Source organism: Schistocerca piceifrons, chromosome 1 (genome assembly GCF_021461385.2).
Source record: "Schistocerca piceifrons isolate TAMUIC-IGC-003096 chromosome 1, iqSchPice1.1, whole genome shotgun sequence".
Classification (NCBI taxonomy): domain Eukaryota; kingdom Metazoa; phylum Arthropoda; class Insecta; order Orthoptera; family Acrididae; genus Schistocerca; species Schistocerca piceifrons.
In genome coordinates this window covers 822995241-823016034 of record NC_060138.1, presented here as the reverse complement: position 1 = coordinate 823016034, position 20794 = coordinate 822995241, and the positions used below count along the sequence as shown (strand labels likewise).

The 20794-nt window shown below is 44.8% G+C and overlaps 1 protein-coding gene across 1 annotated transcript in view; it reads left to right on the top strand.

Annotated features, from left to right (window-relative positions):
* The window catches only part of LOC124714428 (fringe glycosyltransferase), a 636964-nt gene that overhangs the window by 496258 nt on the left and 119912 nt on the right, over positions 1-20794 (top strand). The window contains exon 6 of the mRNA XM_047243020.1: positions 5358-5505. Within this exon, the coding sequence (XP_047098976.1) occupies positions 5358-5505 (148 nt within the window). The remainder of the gene's footprint in view (positions 1-5357; positions 5506-20794) is intronic.

The window sequence follows — 20794 nt, the reverse complement described above, 5'->3', positions numbered from 1 at the left end:
GTCGTGAGCAGGAATGTTTTCTTTTCTTCCAGGACTGACAACTCATACTCGTATGTGCCTTGTACTGATTAGGTGTTCTATAAATTTCAAATGGAATTAACGTGGCTTCGTGGAGACGGTCATCTTCAATCGCTGTATATATTTGTAGCGAGGAATACAAAATTAAGGCCGTGAGCAGAAGAAAAACGACATTCAAAACATTTATACTTATATGGATATGTCCGAAAGAACAGACACCATATCCATATAAGTATATATATCTACATCTACATACATACTCCGCAATGCACCATACGGTGCGTGGCGGAGGGTACCTCGTACCACAACTAGCATCTTCTCTCCCTGACCCACTCCCAAACATAACGAGGGAAAAATGACTGCCTATATGCCTCTGTACAAGCCCTAATCTCTCTTATCTTTGTGGTCTTTCCGCAAAATGTTAAGTTGGCGGCAGTAAAATTGTACTGCAGTCAGCCTCAAATGCTGGTTCTCTAAGTTTCCTCAGTAGCGATTCACGAAAAGAACGCCTCCTTTCCTCCAGAGACTCCCACCCGAGTTCCTGAAGCATTTCCGTAACACTCGCGTGATGATCAAACCTACCAGTAACACATCTAGCAGCCCGCCTCTGAATTGCTTCTGTCCTCCCTCAATCCGACCTTATAGGGATCCCAAACGCTCGAGCAGTAGTCAAGAACAGGTCGTATTAGTGTTTTACAAGCGGTCTCGTTTACAGATGAACCACATCTTCCCAAAATTCTACCAATGAACCGAAGACGACTGTCCGCCTTCCCCACAACTGCCATTACATGCTTGTCCCACTTCATATCGCTCTGCAATGTTACGCCCAAATATTTAATCGACGTGACTGTGTCAAGCGCTACACTACTAATGGAGTATTCAAACATTACGGGATCCTTTTTCCTATTCATCTGCATTAATTTACATTTATCTATATTTAGAGTTAGCTGCCATTCTTTACACTAATCACAAATCCTGTCCAAGTCATCTTGTATCCTCCTATAGTCACTCAACGACGACCCCTTCCCGTACACCACAGCATCATCAGTAAACAGCCGCACATTGCTATCCACCCTATCCAAAAGATCATTTATGTAGATAGAAAACAACAGCGGACCTACCACACTTCCCTGGGGCAATACCGGCCATGACCTCCTCCCTTCGAGCGGATGCCCACAAATTCACCGAACTCTTACGGGACTTGGTAAGAATGTCTTCCACGAGTAATGAGTGTGTTGAGGGTGGGACGCTACGAATGTAGTGTGTGGACATACAAGGTGAGAATGAGAGACTCGCGGGAGGCGTGCGCGAGATAGTCCCTGCAGTCGCAATATGCTCTGTGCCCTCGGTGGCTCAGATGGATAGATCGTCTGTCATGTAAGCAGGAGATCCCGGGTGCGAGTCCCGGTCGGGGCACACATTTTCACCTGTTCCCGTTGATATATATCAACGCCCGTTAGCAGCTGACGGTAAGTGAAAATTTGTGAACGCGTCTCATGTTGCATAATGAATTTAAATGTAAGCACTAGTACTGTTATGAATCAATGAATCATGCGCTCACATACATTCAACAACACCAGGCAGTTGTGGTATAACAGCTCTGAGCTCGCTGAGTGTGGCAGCAGTTTGAAACCGACAACAGTCGAAACGATGTGTTCCGTATAGTCCCGACTTAACGGTCAGTACTTGTGAGCCGATGGCCAACATACCGCACCACCATAACTCGTCTGTTGGGGGCTTGGAAAATAGTAATTTATGTAGATTACCAATTAATAGGAATATCGGTACATGTGTGGCTCGATGTGGCACCCCACAAGGTTAGTATTGGCTCTCCAGCAAAACATTTTGGGAGTCACTGTCTTGTAATATTGCACAGACGCTCCGGGCACCGTCTCCTCATGTGATCTGAAATCTTGACCTGATGATAGTTACTGTAACCGAAATCAGTTACTTCCAGTAAAGCGAAAACAATACTATTCAGATTGGTACCTTTGTTTTTATACCCAGTAGAATTGCTGAAGTTGCAGATGAAAAAATTCTGGACACTAAAAGTACTTTAGTTTTGTACAGCGCCAATTCCTGCCAATTCGGCTACCTCGAAGCCATTTACAGCCATTCATAGACGCCGTGTTCCCAAGCAGTGGCATTTTTATGGATGACAAAGCGCCTTTCACCAGGCCACAGTTGTTCACCGTTGATTTGAAGAACATTCTGGACAGTTCGAGCGAATGATTTGGCCACCCAGATTGCCCGACATGAATCCTATCTAACTTTTATGGGACGTAATAGAGAGATCATAGAGCTAGCCAATACATACGTCCTGCAAAGAAAGCAATACCGGTAATCTAGTATTGCCTTTCAGCAATCTTATCGAAATGGCTCAATGTGGACAACCATTAGAGATCATTTTCTCTAATAGATATTGCCGGCCGGTGTGGCCGAGCGGTTCTAGGCTCTTCAGTCTGGAACCGCGCGACCGCTACGGCCGAAGGTTCGAATGCTGTCTTGGGCATGGATGTGTGCGATGTCCTTAGGTTAGTTAGGTTTAAGTTGTTCTAAGGGACTGACGACCTCAGATGTTAAGTCCCATAGTGTTCAGAGCCATTTGAACCATTTTATTCTAGTAGATATTAAATTTGGGCTACACGTTCTCGCTCTGTTTTATAATAACAATCTTTCTAACAGTGAGAAATAAACACTTCTTTTTCAGTAGTTCTAATGTCGCGTTCTGGACGTATAATCTAGTAACTCTGCTGTCATCAATATACACGTCGATGCCAACTTTTATCCAGGTCTAGGTAGAAAGGAGATGACATTTTTATTTCTCTCTTGCCTCCTCCTTATGGGCGAAGAGTGGAGGAATGGACATGCAGACGTGACACATTGATGTGTTTCGTTCATAGAATGAACTATTGAAATTAGTAGTAGTTCATTACTGCGTTTCAGTATAATTCTACACGAAAACTAGCTCTGAAAAAGAATCACATCCAGCATTCATGGCTTGCGCGTAACTCTTCTATTATCTGCTGTCTGTTCTAAAACTGAATGCGTCCTGTGACTTAAATATATTGTGCTAAAACAAAGATCTGTGATTTTTGCTTTGAAATCCTTAAACTGTTGCATAAACCTTCATTTCAGACACAATAATGGATCTTATTATACCTTCTCTCTGATTCGCACTTGAGAATGTGGTTTCGGCAGGCAGTTACCGCATCCGTTTCTTCCTCGCAAGCGGACTCATTTCCAAGAACAGATTTGTTACTAAGTTGACAAATGTATTCAGGTAGCATTGCTTTCTGAAGGGGTGGACGGAAAAGCCTTTTCTTTGCCGTGAAGGGTATTATTACGTGCGGTCTGCGAACAAGGAGAGCAGTAATGACGGCAACAATAGACAGACAACTGCCAGGTCATTTCGCTTCCTGACAACGCACACACATGCGTGATCTGTGGCGGCAGCGGTGGGGGACGGCTCTCCATACTGCCAGAACGTTTTGTGCACGCTAACCCTGCCAAGAGACCGTGAATCGTCACGCGCTCATTTTGTACAGCTCTTCTTTTACAGTTGCTGTAACTGATGAGAGAACTATGTTTGCTAGATGATATTTGCCAGTAAAATACCCAGTCCAGCTGTAGTCATTCCGTACAAAAAGTACAATCAAGTAGCAGCTAACTCTTTGTTTACATGTTAGCAACACCGCAAACAAGTAAAAGGTTTGACGGTTTACAGTGTAAGAAATTTTGGCAATTTCCAAGAATGATTGCCTATCGAAGTTTGAGGAGTCTAAAGGATGCATATCGAACGTACGATAGTAAATCGATTATAGAAGTCTCGTGGCGCGCGTAAGAGTATGTTTCAAGTTGTCACTACAGCAACGACAAAAGAAAAGCGTTAGAGAAGCGCTTGTAAATTCAAAGGAGACGACTTACCTTACTCGTCGTCGGTGTTATCGTCTTGTGACAGTCCGTATGATTTATAAGCTACAGGGGCAATTCCTTTTTCCCCGTAGCCAGAGTAAATTCTGCCAATATCGCGTAGGAATATCGGCAGAGTCGCATGCGTCGACCTTCCGCTGCAAACGCAAGTTGTGGGAGTATAGGTACTGGAACAAGTACAGTTTGTTCTTCTGTCCTGGACGTCCTTCTGTTTTTATTGTAGACTTGACAGACTTCCACAGCCGTTCTATATGCTGGGTGTGGACACTGGCGTCATCCGAAGAGACGAACTCCACAGAGTGGTTCATGAATTCGTGGTCGAACCCTTCCGCTATCAGACTCTGGTACGACTGAAACCCGTCTGTGAAGACTTTTGTTCCAGACAATATGAAGTGTTTTATGAGACGCACTGAAGTCACCTTGTCTCAGGACAATACCCTCACAACGAAACACTTGCGGCAGTCTCTTTCTATCCCGCAGAAAACCCTAATATGATCTACTTCTTTTTTAGAAGGTCGTCCTCTATAGTTCTTTCGTCCAGCAATATGAGATTAGTCTACTTCTACTATTTTATTTGGTCCACCAATTGGCACACTGTCATTTGTCACTACCACGTAACACAGTTCTCGGCAAAACCGGAAATAGTTACACACGGTATTTGCCGGTAACTCAGTTTCTCTTGCTGTGGCTTGCAAGTGTAATCTCGAATCCAGCACGATACAAAATTAAGTTCGTCTGAATCGATAATTTGGAGGACTCGAACCATGTATTTTTCCTGATGCTGGTTCGCTGTCCGCAATGAAATTGCAACGGTATCTGTGTCCACACTCCTCTCACTAAATTTTACAGACTTCGTAGCACCACAGTCAACACAGTCCCTCCTTTCCTCGTCCGGTAGAAGTCCATATTTCCGACAAAAAGTCCAACATTTGTCTATGCTGGATATGCATGGAATCAGTTTTCCATGTCAGACAATCCGCAGAAGAAACATGAGAAGCAGCAGACATTACACTCGCTATCAACAGAAACCGTTTGGGTTTCTCAATCAAATCACAAATTATTACGGCGGGAATGTAATGTACACGCACTGAAGAAACAAGGGAAAACTGATAAAAATGACGATCGCAAGCAATTGATTATAACACGCGCCACGAGACTAACATAATCGATTTACTATCGCACATTAGATATGTATCGTTTTTTACCACTCCAAATTCGATAGGCAATCTTTCTTGGAAATAACGTAGCTGCATTGTTTTTTCTTTGTTTACATGTTAGCAACGCCGCAAACAAGTAAAAGTTTGGACGGTTTGCAGTGTAAGAAATTTTCATCTGTATTTTGTGTGGATAAAAGCACTTACAAAAAAATACACATATATGACCTAAGGTGCCCGTCCCTGTTTCAGGTGGTTCTGTCACGTAGACGATGACAACTACGTAAATGTACCACGGCTGGTGCGCGTCCTGTCGGGGTACAACCCGCAGCAAGACTGGTACCTTGGCAAGCCCAGCATTCGCGCGCCACTTGAGATCCTCAACAGGGACAACACCGCTGTAAGTACTTCAGCTCCCTACTCAAGTGTGTGTGTGTGTGTGTGTGTGTGTGTGTGTGTGTTTGTGTGTGTATAAGCATGATATTTCCATAGACAACGCATCCTGTATAACAGACAGAGGAATAAATTTGGTGCCGGCCGCGGTGGTCTAGCGGTTCTAGGTGCTCAGTCCGGAACCGCGCGACGCTACGGTCGCAGGTTCGAATCCTGCCTCGGGCATGGATGTGTGTGATGTCCTTAGGTTAGTTAGGTTTAAGTAGTTCTAAGTTCTAGGGGACTGATGACCACAGATGTTAGGTCCAATAGTGCTCAGAGCCATTTGAACCAAACAAATTTGGTGGGAACTTCGACGAGTGAACAAGAGAGGAACACTCTAAGTAGTTGTTATATCTTCGTGTTGTAAGAATTAAAAAAAAAAAATGGAATGGATTTTCTTGCATGAAACGATATTTCAGATTGGAAGTGGCTATACATATCGAGAAACACAAAGACGGCACGTTACCTCGTAGCAACGAAACTTGCACATTTTAGAGACGGGACAGAAAGAAGCGCATGCCGGTGTTGGTTTAGCACTTTGCTGGTTGGTTTGAGCGCACTTTCGAAACCTGCACATTCTTTCCTCTGTTGTTCAACGAAGGCAGGAAGGCCGGAATCTATGGCGAGATTGAAATTTACACAACAATGTTAGTTGGTAACGACCTGCCAAATACTTGACAAGTTGTCTGCAGCTATCACGGCGTCATCCAGGAGTGGTTCAGGGAATTCATAGAAAATCTAACAAGCATAGTCACGGGAGACGACAGGCGTCCTGTCAGGCTGAAGCTGAGGCGGCTGTCATGAGCGTTCCAAACGTTTTAAGATGTTCATTTGCTCTCATTAATTTGTTTTTAAGACGTCATTTTTTTTAAAAGAAAGACAACCTTACAAATATATTAGTACATCTCATATTTCCAACATCAAATTATTTGTGGTTCACTGGTGCTTAACCTCGTAACATGGTACTTACGAGGAATTGAGGAGGCAATGATTTCCATTCTTAACGTGTGCTGGACATTTATAACTGTTCATTCTTATTATAGAGCAAATACTTCGCTAACATACTAAAACACCTGGAATTTAGCATTAAAGATAAGTGGCTATAGGTTTCGATACTCCAGGAGTGATTTACTAATTGCAGTATTTCGAAAGCCAGACTATACGACATTCCTGAAGACCCTTGTTACCTGGTAGGCAGTTCCACACCGGTTACATATAACCTCCGTCCCGGGAAGGATTCCAGTTCGTCGCCAGCACTGGAAGGTAAGCGTATAGATTAGCAACAGCTCGTGTCGGCAGAACGTAATAACGAACTTAACTAGGCATTATGATCACAAATGTTCGTGAAAATCGAAACAGTTCATACGTGCCTAATTTACTGGAAACATGGTAGCGTTGGGGCGGTAAGTCACCTCTGGTTTAACGAACAGGTCACTCGTTTCCTCACTGACACCTTCGTGTAAGTATGCAAAATATACTTGACCAACAGCCCTTAACAGCACTTCGCACGCGACTGTACGTAATTACAGATAAAGACAAAACTTATTACGCAAGTGAGGTGGAGCTACCGTTTGACACGCATCCTAACTCGCGTTCTCTCGAGGCAGTTGTCCGTCACCCCCCACTTCTAGTTTCCATTGGCTACAGTGACGTCAGACAATCAACTTCAGTATTGTTTTCCCTTTTTGTAAATATAGGTTGCTCCAGTGCAGACTCTTACGTAACAATACTTGAAGTAATTTTCCACCCAAGTTAACTTTTCCATAACGTAATTTTCTGATGGACATATTTTCCTTCCGTGATCTGCGCAGCCTGGGATGGGTCCTTCAGTTCAGCGCCAAGGAGTGTCTGCTACTGCAGACTGCGTCGGACTTTAAGTTGTTGCCCCTTTTGCCTTGTTTGTAGATTTCACGACAGCACGTCGCGAGCTCCCGCCACAGTGATTTGACGTTTTCGGCCTCCGTCTCGCCACACCATGCGACAATGGCTGCTTGCGGCCATCGCCCACTACGTCAATTCTGACTATCGCGCGCAGTCAGAACTGAAATATCTCACGATCCCAAGCTTAGATCAGGATGCGATCATACCACTCTCTGCCCAATAAAGAGCCGCACCAATACAACTTGTGTTCTCATTTCTTACCTTAGCTGACAGGGAACTTTCACGTGAGCGAAGTCAGTGAGAGGACATGTCGCTGGCACTTCTCAAGTAGACTAGGATGATGGCGGAAACGTTGGTTGTATTCAGTGACTTAATATGTAACTTCACGTGTCACCGTACCCGGGAAGCTACACAGAGGCGCCAAAGAAACTGGTATAGACATGCATACCCAAATACAGATATATGTAAACAAGCAGAATACGGCGCTGCGGTCGGCAAAGCATATATAAGACAAGTGTCTGGCGCAGTTGTTAAATCGGTTACTGCTGCTACAATGGCAGGTTACCAAAATTTGAGTTGGAACGTGGTGTTAGTCGACGCACGAGCGATGGGCACAACATCTCCGAGGTTGCTATGAATGGGGTTTTTCCCGTACGATCATTTCGCGAGTGTGCCATGAATATCAAGAACACGGCAAAACATCAAATCTCCGACAGAGCTGCGGCCGAGAAAAGATCGTCCAAGAACGGGACCAGCGACGACTGAAGAGAATCCATCGAAGTGACAGAAGTGCAACCCTGTCGCAAATTGCTGCAGATTTCAGTGCTGGGCCATCAACAAGTGTCAGCGTGCGAATCATTCAACGAAACACCATTGATACGGGCTTTCGGTGCAGAAGGCCCACTCGTGTACCCTTGATGGCAGCACGACACAAAGCTTTACGCCTCGCCTGGGCCCGTCAACACCGCCATTGGACTGTTGAAGGCTGGAGACATGTTGCCTGGTCGGGCGAGTCTCGTTTCAGATTGTATCGAGCGGAGGGACGTGTACGGGAATGGAGACACCTTTATGAATCCATGGACTCTGCACGTCGGCAGGGATTTTTCAAGATGGAGAAAGCTCTGTAATGGCGTGGGGCGTGTGCAGTTGGAGTGATATGGCACCCCTGACACGTCTAGATACAACTCTCACCGGTGACACGTACGTAAGCATCCGCTCTGATCACCTGCATCCGTTCGTGTCCATTGTGCATTCCGATGGACTTGAGCAATTCCAGCAGGACAATGCGACACTCCACACGTCCAGAATTGCGACAGAAACACACTTCTGATTTAAGCACTGTCGCTGGCCACCAAACTCGCCAGACATGAACGTTATTGAGCCTGGGATGCCTTGCAACGTGCTGTTCATATGAGATCTCCACCCTCTCGTACCCTTACGGATTTATTGACAGCCGCCGGCCAGTGTGGCCGAGCGGTTCTAGGCACTTCAGTCTGGAACCGCGCGACCGCTACGGTCGCAGGTTCGAATCCTGCCTCGGGTATGGATGTGTCTGATGTCCTTAGGTTAGTTAGGTTTAAGTAGTTCTAAGTTGTAGGGGACTGCTGACCTCAGGTCATAGTCCCATAGTGCTCAGGGCCATTTGAACCATTTGTGGACAGCCCTGCGGGATTCATGGCGTCAGTTCCCTCCAGCACTACCTCAGACACTAGTCGAGTCCGTGCCACGTCGTGCCGCGGCCCTTCTGCGTGCTCGCTGGGGCGCTGCACCATATTAGGCTATGATCGCGGAAGCCTACATTAGCGTTTTCCATGCTGATCAGATTTACATGCAAACGTAGTTTCAGAGGCTTCTCGGCCGTTGTGGATGCCCTACTACGATGAAGATGGTTAGGACGACACACGCCCCTTTTGTAGGACAGTCTTCTCCCTGATACGGAGATTGCGTGCTTGAGTTCGCTTGAGAAACAACAGATCACAATTGAGAAACGACAGTGAATAAAGTTCCATATTTTCCCTATTGCCTACTAGTGAACAGGTTGAAGTTGAGCGCGTATACTGCTGTCGCCAATACCCTACATGGAGGCAGCTGTAGTGAGAACCATTGGGAGGTAGGATTGTACTTGGGGAGAGGTCAGCGATTTTGCGCGTGGCTTTACGTCGCTTGTAACAGCCGCTGCTATTGGCGCGACCGCAGAGCTGCAGGTGCCGGGCCGGGCTGTTATTGTTTTTCCCGGTGACGCAACGCAGCGGCCGCAGCATTCCCACAGCAGTCGGGGCTGGGCGTGGCAATGCGAGCGCCTGCCCGCGGCGGCCGCAGCCGCGCACACATACACACACGTGGCTGGCCGGCACCGCGTAACGCAATCACAGCGTCGCTGCCCCGCGCGCTTCTCTATTTTTGTAGGCCCGCGGCCGAAAGGTGAGCCTTGTCTTGTGGTTTTATTATGTCTCTAAACAACGCCCTCGAAACTCTGTTTTTGTTCGGTACGTGATAGATTTCAGTTTGTACAGCCGCTGCATACTTCGGCCACGCTCTGCCTGCGACTGTCTGTACTGCAAACCTTTATGTCTTCTGCGAGCCTGACGTGATGCAGTTCCAACCTGTCAGCTTAGACGGTTCTGTATTTCAATCGGTGAAAGCCAACCCTTCGGAAGCCACTTTCTGTCTGTCTGTCTGTCTGTCTGTCTGTCAGTCCGTCCGTCTGCCCATCAGCAAACATCTCAATTTCTAGGGACCCTAAAAACGTACTTGTCAAATGCTAAGGTCTACGATCGCTTGGCGATATAAAAAATTTAAGATTCTAAGGCAAAGCCATATATGTTAAGTATACTGATACTGACAAACTCACCCACCAAAAACTGTACAGGGTGAAAAATATTTAAACCGACAAACTCTGGGAGCTTGTAGGGGACACCAAAACAGATACTTTCCCCTAATGTCATTTTTTCCTATGAGCGGTATTTACACCGGTAGAGGAACATTTCTCTGGCGGCAAATTAATGAAACCAACAAACACTTTCCCATTTTTTTATGACCAAGAGACAACGACTAGGTAGCAGATACGGCCCAATTAAACAGTCTCCAACAACACCGACATTAACGAAGAACCGCACTTGATGAGCGCTAGTAACTGTGGCATGTGGGTTATCCTCACTCCAAGCATGCGAATTGTGCATGTTGAAGACTCCTTCACGCCCGAACGTTGCTTCATCGGTAAACAACACATAGGATGGAAATATAGGATGCATTTCACACTGTTCCAAGTACCACTGCGAAAACTGTGCTCTGGGTGGATAATCAACTTGTTCCAGGTTGTGGACACGCTGTAAGTGAAATGGACGTAACTATTGCTCTCGAAGGACTGTTCTTACATTCGTATTATTCGGCCCCATGTGACGTGCAATTGCACGAGTGCTGATTGAAGGATCCCGCTCCACATGCTGCAAGACAGCTTCCTCAAATTGCAGCGTTCTTACCGTGCGACGGCATCCCTGTCCAGGTAATCTGCTAAATGGCCTGGTCTCACGCAGACGTTGGTACACAGCATCAAATGTCGTATGATGCGGGATACGGCGATTAGGATATTATTGTTGATAAACCCGCTGTGCAGCTCGTCCGTTGTGGTGCGCTATGTAGTACGCACCAACCATATCAGTGTACTCCTCCAGATGTATCGCTCCATTAGTAAACAGAGACAATGCGCTACTACAGTGGTAGACAGAAGCTTCCTACAACTGAAGAGCGTAATACGGCCTCTAACTACTGAAGGTCGTAATACGGCCTCTATCAACTGAAGAGCTTAATACGGCCTCCAACGGTTTAAATAATCCTCGTAGGAAAAAATGACATTAGGGAAAAATATTTGTTTTGATGTCCCCTAAAACCTCCCAGAGTTTGTCGGTTTAAATACTTTTCATCCTGTAGATCCTATAGATGAACTATATGTATCTACACTTATGCTAATAGTAAAACAGTCGGGTCTGTCCGTCTGGCCACGCTAATCACCAAAACCGCTAGACGAATTTTCATAGCATTTCCACACGTAACCTGATCGCAGCGTCGTGCAGCATATAGGCTTTATTTCATCAAAATCAGAACATGGAGAAAAAGAAATAGCAATTTTAAACTTTTATCTAAAATCGTCTGCTGCTTAGTAGTTCAGATGTTTAATAATCAAGGCGTAGTACACCAAAGAACTAATAGACGGCACTGTTGTTTTCGTAGCACCCCAAAGAATCAATAGATGGCGCTGTTGGTTTTTTCAACTTAGTCACAGATGTATTTTCCGAAGTTTAAGTCGGTAACAGAGTTAAGCACCGCACTCTTATTTTTACGAATATAAACTAACAGCGAATTTACTTGCGAGGATATACGGATGTACTAATTATTCTTTATGCGTTAAAAACTTAACGACATTGCTTTGCCGCTTTCGATAGGTTTTATTTATATTCTTTGCTAGGAGAAAAGAATTTATTAAGTACGTTTCGTGATTTGAGTGCCCACTTATTAAATTTCGATATAGTTTTGTTTTCGGATTGAAATACCTAGAAAACGGTCGAATCTCTCGGAATAGACTAGAACGCCTAAAAGGCTGAGGATTTCGCGCTCTCAAGAATCCACTCGAGTTTGTGAACGGTTCCTGACAAGCTTACGTTATGCCATTACGATAAAGCATAAGGCCAGACGCTGCGTGTTGCGGGCATAGACTTCGTGCCGGGGTAACGCCCGGTTCATTAGATAGCAATTAAGAGGGCGAGTCCTACTCCAACGTGTCAGATATTTTTGTATCTGTAGAAATATTAAAGCTCTCCTGATGATGCAATGGAACAATGACTGATGGTTAAAGCATGAAAACATGCAACGAGAAAACCTTAAATTTCAAATGTCCTTGATATTCGATTATATAAGAATGCGAGAATGGTAGTAGTCCTGCTATGGTTAGTTAACCATAAGAAAGTGTATTGTCTCGTATTAAAACAGTGATTTTCGTTTCCGTTGACCCGCCTTCATTTAAAATTTTTTATTACGTTTTCGGAGAAACTGAGTTTCAACGACTGAGGTCTACAAACTGTTCTGGACCTTCATCTTCAGCGTGTAGTGCTATTCTGAAGATGGCCTGTGACTAGTCCGAAACCCGTCATTTTAAATAAAATAACCATTGCGATCTAGAGTTTTTCACTAATGTTATCCACCGTCATTTTATATTAAGCAATGCGATCGGTACAAGGATGACAAAAAGTATCACCACAAGGCAGAAACAAGAAACCTCCTTTCCTGAACACCTTCCACCTTACCACTATCTGAACGCATGTTTAATAGTTGATGTGCGTGATATATAAAAAAACATACAAAAAATATTCGCTAGAAGTCTTCTCCTTGCATAGTACAACTTGCATTAATTTACTTTGTTGTTCATACAGAAAAGTGCTTTAAATACTGTCTCGTGCTACCCTATAGATCAATTACGTTCACTAAAATTTCTTATTCACATTCGCTTGTTTCACTGACTACATCCAGAGTGTCACTTCCCAAATTAAGATAGGTTTCGTGCTGTGCTACAGATCAGTCGGTTCTCATTAGAAATAGTTTCCAGGGGCTGCCGTAACACCCAGACAGACAAATCACCCACCTCCACCCTTCACGAAAACAACACCGTAAGTAAAACCCTTCGCTAACAGCAAGGAAAATACGTGGCAAAATATCGTGTTCGCTGTATTGTGTAGGTACTTAATCGAAACATAAACAAATGTTCCCCTAGTGAGGAATAAAAATCACAAAGAGCAACGTCCACCACATTGTCTAATGACATCCAGCTGTATTCGTTGCTTCCTAAGCTGGAGAAGGTTTTCAACAAAAGAGCTTTTATCAGAAAGCAAGTCAGCCTTACAAAATAGGTATTTTTCACTTGTCAAACAATTGTTTTTCATTTATAGGCAGCAAAAATATCGAATATATATTTAGAGAATGCAACATTGTTCCCAACTGATTTCCTTCTCAGTAATTTAAAACTATGGGTGGTAAATAAAAATAGATTCAGTCCGTGGAGCTTATATATAAAAATGAAAGTTCGCCATTGGTCTTGGGTGACGTGATAAAAAAGAGCACCGCTACTGGAGTATGCTAAATATTTCTTCTTTCCATACTTCACATAAGAATCGCCTTTGGTCGTTACTCTAAATGTTACAGTCTCGTGTAACATTCATATTTTGAGCTGGAAGGATTTGGTGGAAAAAAGATAATGGTGGAGTGAGTAGAATTTGTGGTAGGACAAAAAAGTGCTCGTTACTATGACGTCAACCGAACCCTGGGTTTCCGAGAAGAAACAGGTCTGTACGATGTCACGACTCAGCGGTGTGGTACCACATCCGCCGGTCTTGGTTCTGCTCCGTCAGCCATCCATTTCACTTCTTCATTTTCCCTGTCACCGTTGAAGCGATCATTATGCTTTCCTGAAGAACTTCGTGGGCTAATCGTAAACAAAGTAGCTGTGGCCTCTGAATCTGAAGAGAAGGCGCTGGTAGTGTCTGAACGCCTTACTATGTGGAGGAGACAGCCATAGAGACCGCAGTGTGTTTACTTTTTATATGTATTTCTCTTATAGCCCACAATCTCGGGAATGTCGATCCTATTCGCGTAAAGAGTGTATTCAGCGAGCTGATTGAAAGTAATATCAGACTTAATAGCAGCCGGCCAGGGTGGCCGAGCGGTTCTAGGCGCTACAGTCTGGAACCGCGCGACCGCTACGGTCGCAGGTTCGAATCCTGCCTCGGGCATGGATGTGTGTGATGTCCTTAGGTTAGTCAGGTTTAAGTAGTTCTAAGTTCTAGGGGACTGATGACCTCAGCTGTTAAGTCCGACAGTACTCAGAGCCATTTGAACCATTTGAACTTAATAGCAAAATATTGACTGGCACCGAGGGCTAGCAGCAGACTCGGCGATTCTGAAGGCGAAGGAATGACACTGCTGCTACTAGTTCATTGCAGCCTGACATAGTGCGGAATAATATCTTCTGTTTCTGTCGATAGTTTGCTGAAGTAGAGCTAGTTTGAACGTGTTACATTTGCGGCGATAAAGTCTCGCTATAACCGTTCAGAGTGGATTTCGATTGTAGATATGCTGACGGGGGAAACTCCCCATCGCACCTCCCTCAGATTTAGTGGTAAAGTGGCCCATTGGATTGCCTGTCAAAAACTGAACAGAGATCAAGCATGAAAACAGGAGGAAGGTGTACTGAACTGTGGAGAGTAGTAGTAAAATGGAAACAGCGAACGGTCCAAAGCTACATGTGCAACATTGAGCCGCTTTGATTGGCCATGGTGTCGTGGACATGGTATTGGATTGCGAAGGGGGAGGTCTGGGTTCAATCCTCCTTCATGTCCATCCGGTCATTGACGTGTCTGTTCGCTCTATTACTTTTTGTGTCTGTATTGTGGGGTAATGTCCGTTTGCAACAGCGACGTGTAACGAAGGGCTACACACATACGTACCTCCTATTCACTACACACAAGTACCATACGTTAAGCCTCTTGCATTCCGTTTTGGAAGTTTTAACTCTTGAATTTCATCGTTGTAACATGGTCCATATCTGTTTATTTGTTGTTTGCATTTCTGTGAGACGTCTATGAGGCATCTCGTCTGGTCTCACTATTTATCACATTTACTTGCGACGGTAATATGTTCTTACCACTTGAATTATATTCTATAACCAATGTATAGTATGACAATTGCCAAGACTACAGAAGGACACCAGACATGTCGGTGACCGGACGGTAAGCTTAAAGATTTGTGAAAAAAAAAGTGAAGTACGAAGGAGATTTAAACACGGGTCTTCCGTTTCGTCGTCCAACCTCGTGACCACAAGACCACGACAACTTGGTTGCTGCCATTCGCTCGATGTTGCAGATCTAAAGCTTGAACTGTTCACTGTTTCTGTTTTGCTTCTTTTCTCACAGTTCAGCATACCTTCTTCCTGTTCTCATGCTTTATCTGTGTTCCGTTTTCGACGGGCTATCCACTGGGCCATTTTAACACCAAATAGCCGGCCGGTGTGGCCGTGCGGTTAAAGGCGCTTCAGTCTGGAACCGCGTGACCGCTACGGTCGCAGGTTCGAATCCTGCCTCGGGCATGGATGTGTGTGATGTCCTTAGGTTAGTTAGGTTTAAGTAGTTCTAAGTTCTAGGGGACTTATGACCACAGATAATGAGTCCCATAGTGCTCAGAGCCATTTGAACCATTTTTTAACACCAAATCTGAGGGAGCTGCGATGGGAAGTTTCCCTTATGTGTGTTTCCTAGTGGGGACGAGTGTAGTTTTCAGACGCTGAATTTAATTACTGTTCATAGTGGGGGCTATACAGAACTATATGAAGGCCTTCAGTTAAAATATTATGCTCCCGAATCTAGCTACTGGAATGGGCTGCAAAGCATCGAAACTGTAACAGGTTACAGCGCATCACATCTGCAACAAATGAAATACTGTAAGAACGTTTCGCGCTGTTGTGGTAGTGAACAACTGCACTCCTGGGAAAAGAGCAAGACGTGTGTGAGACTGCTGGTAGAGAGTGATACTCTATCTAGACTTAACCGTGCATGCTGGCGCCTCTGCTGCTTCTCTTACAACGTGCACTTTGGATTATTTGTGCGTAGAGGACCATGTACGAGGTGTACTCGTAAAGTTTTAATTAACATCTAGAGAGAGAGTAAAGTTATGTATGTGTTCTTGGTTTGCAAGTACCTCTGTGCGGTCGTGGTAAGCTCGGAAAACCCCGCTCCACAGAACCGTAGCACGCCGCCAGAGGAACGAAACAGGGTTGCGCAGCCCGTTGCTACAGTGGAGACGGCCTGTGCCGTTTTACTTTTGGCTTCTGTATCGGCGTTGGCTTCAGGGAAGGTAAAGGCACCAGAGAGGCAATTCTGAGATTGTGACTGATAGTGGAAGCAAGACTAAAGAAAAATCAAGGCACGTTCATAGAAAATGTCGACCTGGAAAAAGGGTTTTACAGTGTTGAGTGGTGCAACATGTTGGAAAATCTGAGAAAAATAGGAGTAAGCTATACGGAGAGACGGGTAATTTACGGTATGTACAAGAGCCAACAGGAACAATAAGAGTGGAAGAACAAGAACGAAGTGTTCGAACTAAAAAAGGAGTAAGACAGGTATGTAGTTTCTGCCCCTACTGTTCAATCTATACATCGAAGAAGCAATTACGAAAACAATAGAAACATTAAATAGTGGAATTAAAATTCAAGTTCGAAGGATATCAATGGTAAGATTCGCTGATGACATAGCTATCCTCAGTAGAAACGAAGAAAAATTTCAGGAGTTGCTGAATGGAATCAACAGTATAATGACTACAGAACATGGGTCTAGAGTAAATGAAAGAAAGAAGACAGTATTGGTGTTTATAGAGTAGATGTTAAGGAATCTGCTACCTAGGCAGCAAAATAACCCATGACGGACTGAGTAGGAATGACATAAAAAGCAGTCTAGCGCTAGGAAAAAGGGGCATTCCCTGTCGAGAGAGATCTGCTAGTATCAAGCATAGACCTTAATCTGAGGAAGAAATTTCTGAGAATGTATGCTTGGAACACAGTATATGGCAGTGATACATGGACTGTGGAAAAACCTAAACAGAAGAGAATCGAAGCATTTGAGATGTGTTGCTACAACGTTAAAAATTGTATGGACCGATCAGGTAAGGAATGAGATGTTTCTCCGCAGAATTGGTGAGGAAAACAATATATGGGAAACACTGACAAGAAGAAGGGACAGGGTAATAGGACATCTGTTAAGACATCGGGGAATAACTTTCCTGGTACCAGAGGGAACTGTGGAGGGTAAAATCGGTAGAGGGAAACAGAGACTGGAATACATCTTGCAAATAACTGAGGACTTAGGTTGCAAGTGCTACTCTGAGACGAAGAGGTTGGGACAGGAGCTGTGGACCCGCGATTTCAGTATGTGCCACGACAGCAGATATGTACCTACAAAAAAATTAACCGCACAATACCTTTCTTTCTTCGATTATAATTGAAACTTCGACCAACTCTCTTAATAGCATGAATGTGTCTTGTAATACGATAAGCGTGTATTCTTATTACAAAGGCTTGGTTTGCAAAGAATATTCGCCTTCCCTTGGAAGGATCCCGAACGGATAAAAGTGAATAAAAATTATTGGAAAATAGGGAAGTGAGTGTGTTCTATGACCCATCGAGGTCGTTTATCTGTAATCTTCTGCGCATGGGTACAGTCGATGTCTGAAGATTAACAGCTTTGATGAGACAGATGATGCTTACGAATGCAGTTTTATTATCGCCATATCGAAGAAGATGGAAAGGATAATACCGAAATGAAACCTGCCGGTAGGGCACTGCTTAGACTGTTCCAATAGAACTAACATTTCTGTGACAGATAACTGTACACTTGTTCTGCAAGCCACAGAAGAAAGCAGGAGCCGGCACCATTCTGAACCAGCAGAATATTTCTAAGCTTGGTAATTTTTGCCACAGATCCGATGCAGTATGCAGTCTATAGCAGTGACGTGACCGTCAAATAGCAGTTTCTCCGTCGAGGCGGCATTAGTCTCATGACTATTAAGATAGATCATCACACGCCCGCACTGCGCATGGAAAACTATTAAGGCAGAGCGGGTTATCTGCAGAGACTAAGGGTCTTTAGGTTCAGGTTGGTGATACACAGTCTCCGACGTTGCACTGAAGCCAGTAGTAAGAATACCGAAACGATCGTTAGTTCCCATTAGTGCGAGTTAGCTTCCTGTAGCGAATTGCGCAGTGGCTTCAGAAGGTAGAGAAATAAGAATAACGGACGAGATGCTGTTGCTCAACCACGATATAGTTGCACTTGGCGGATAAAGGAAACACGTGGTGGCGCTATAATAAACAAGTACAGTGGTGACTAAGGGAAACTCACCCCTCTCTCAGCGTATGAAGGTAAGTTGTGCATATACTATCAACTCCTATTACGCGCTGACTCAACATTAGCCGACCGAAGCGCCGTCACTCCCAAGTGAAATAAAAACCGTCTGTCTTTCTGTTTAGCATGGGTGTTAATGCGAGTGAAGTAAAGAAAGAAGTACTGGAGTTGATGACGGTTTTAACAGCGCGCAAAATAAGAAAAATTACATACGTGGCTGGGTCCACATTGCAAAATCCGTACAATTCGCAGAGTCTCACTCCAAAGTAACCGAAACATGTACACCAGAGTCTACAGAACAATACGTACAATGGGAGGCAGCTCTCGCGACTGGTTTAAAACGTCTCCTGGACCTATATAGCCTTACGAGTTGGCACTACTGATACATAGCACACGGCTGTGACGATGAGGTTTGTTTAGCTCATACCTTGCCATTATTTCCTTTCTTGGCTGCGACGTCGTCATCACTCAGCTATCCAACAACGAGTTGGCCATCCTATTAGTGTAGTGATTCATTTAATGTGCACTAAGTTTTGTATCTGCTCCTCACCCAGAAACACTACTACTAATACTTCATTTAATTTTGCCATTGTTGTCTGCCGTCAAGGGCTGATATGAGAATGTACGCCCGCAGAAACTGGCTTTAGATAGTGTTGACTTCTCAGTTGTCGGTTATAACGGTGCTGACAAATCACTGCTGAGAAAGAGACGCGTACATTGTGTGGAAATGACGGAACGGGAGATAACGCATTGAAAGTTGCTGAATCCTGTAGAAGAACACTACTGGCCATTAAAATTGCTACACCACGTAGATGACGTGCTACACCCCGAAATTTAACCGACAGGAAAAAGATGCTGTGATATGCAAATGATCAGCTTTTCAGAGCCTTCATACAAGGTTGGCGCCGGTGGCGATACCTACAACGTGCTGACATGAGAAAATTTTCCAACCGATTTCTCACACACAAACAGCAGTTGACCGGCGTTGCGTGGTGAAATGTTGTTGTGATGCCTCATGTAAGGAGGAGAAATGCGTGCCATCACGTTACTGACTTTGATGAAGGTCGGATTGTAGCCTATCGCGATTGCGGCTTATCGTATCGCGACATTGCTGCTCGCGTTGGCCGAGATACAATGACTGTTAGCAGAATGTGGAATCGGTGGGTTCAGGAGGGTAATACAGAACGCCGTGCTGGATCCCAACGGCCTCGTATCACTGGCAGTCGAGGTGACAGGCATCTTATCCGCATGGCTGTAACGGATCGTGCAGCCACGTCTCGATCCCTGAGTCAACAGATGGGGACGTTTGCAAGACAACCATCTGCACGAAGAGTTCGACGACGTCTGCAGCAGCATGGACTGTCAGCTCGGAGACCATGGCTGCGGTTACACTTGACGCTGCATCACAGAGAGGAGCGCCTGCGATGGTCTACTCAACGACGAACGTGTGTGCACGAATGGCAAAACGTTATTTTTTCTGTTTACAGCAACATGATGGTCGCATCCGTGTTTGGCGACATCGCGGTGAACGCACATTGGAAGCGTGTATTCGTCATCGCCATACTGGCGTATCACCGGCGTGATGGTATGGGGGTGCCATTGGTTACACGTCTCGGTCACCTTTTGTTCCCATTGACGGCACTTTGAACAGTGGACGCTACATTTCAGATGTGTTACGACCCGTGGCTCTACCCTTCATTCGATCCCTACATTTCAGCAGGATAATGCACGACCGCATGTTGCAGGTCCTGTATGGGCCTTTCTGGATACAGAAAATGTTAGACTGCTGCCCTGGCCAGCACATTCTCCAGATCTCTCACCAATTGAAAACGTCTGGTCAATGGTGGCCGAGCAACTGGCTTGTCACAATACGCCAGTCACTACTCCTGATGAACTGTGGTATCGCGTTGAAGCTGGATGGGCAGCTGTACCTGTACACGCCATCCAAGCTGTGTTTGACTCAATGCCCAGGCGTATCAAGGCCGTTATTACGGCCAGAAGTGGTTGTTCTGGGTACTGATTTCTCAGGATCTATGCACCCAAATTTCGTGAAAATGATCACATGTCAGTTCTAGTATAATATATTTGTCCAATGGATACCCGTTTATCATCTGCATTTCTTCTTGATGTAGCAATTTTAATGGCCAGTAGTGTAATAAATAATATTCTTGAGTTGAGTTACTGCTAAAACTACCGCCATCAGCATTGTTATAAAATACATTCTTAACCACAAATCTGAAATACTTGGTATTTGTAAGTGAGCTGAGTAGCATTTCGGACGAGTATCCTCCAGAATTTTTCGGGTTATATTAACGTCGCAGCATAAAAATCTGCCATCCACAATGCTTGTGTGTGAACAACTTAGAGACGCAGGAGGGCTTGAACTGGAATCGCGCACAGTGTGCGGTGTCCTTGGCTGCGCTGCTGAGGTCCCTCGGG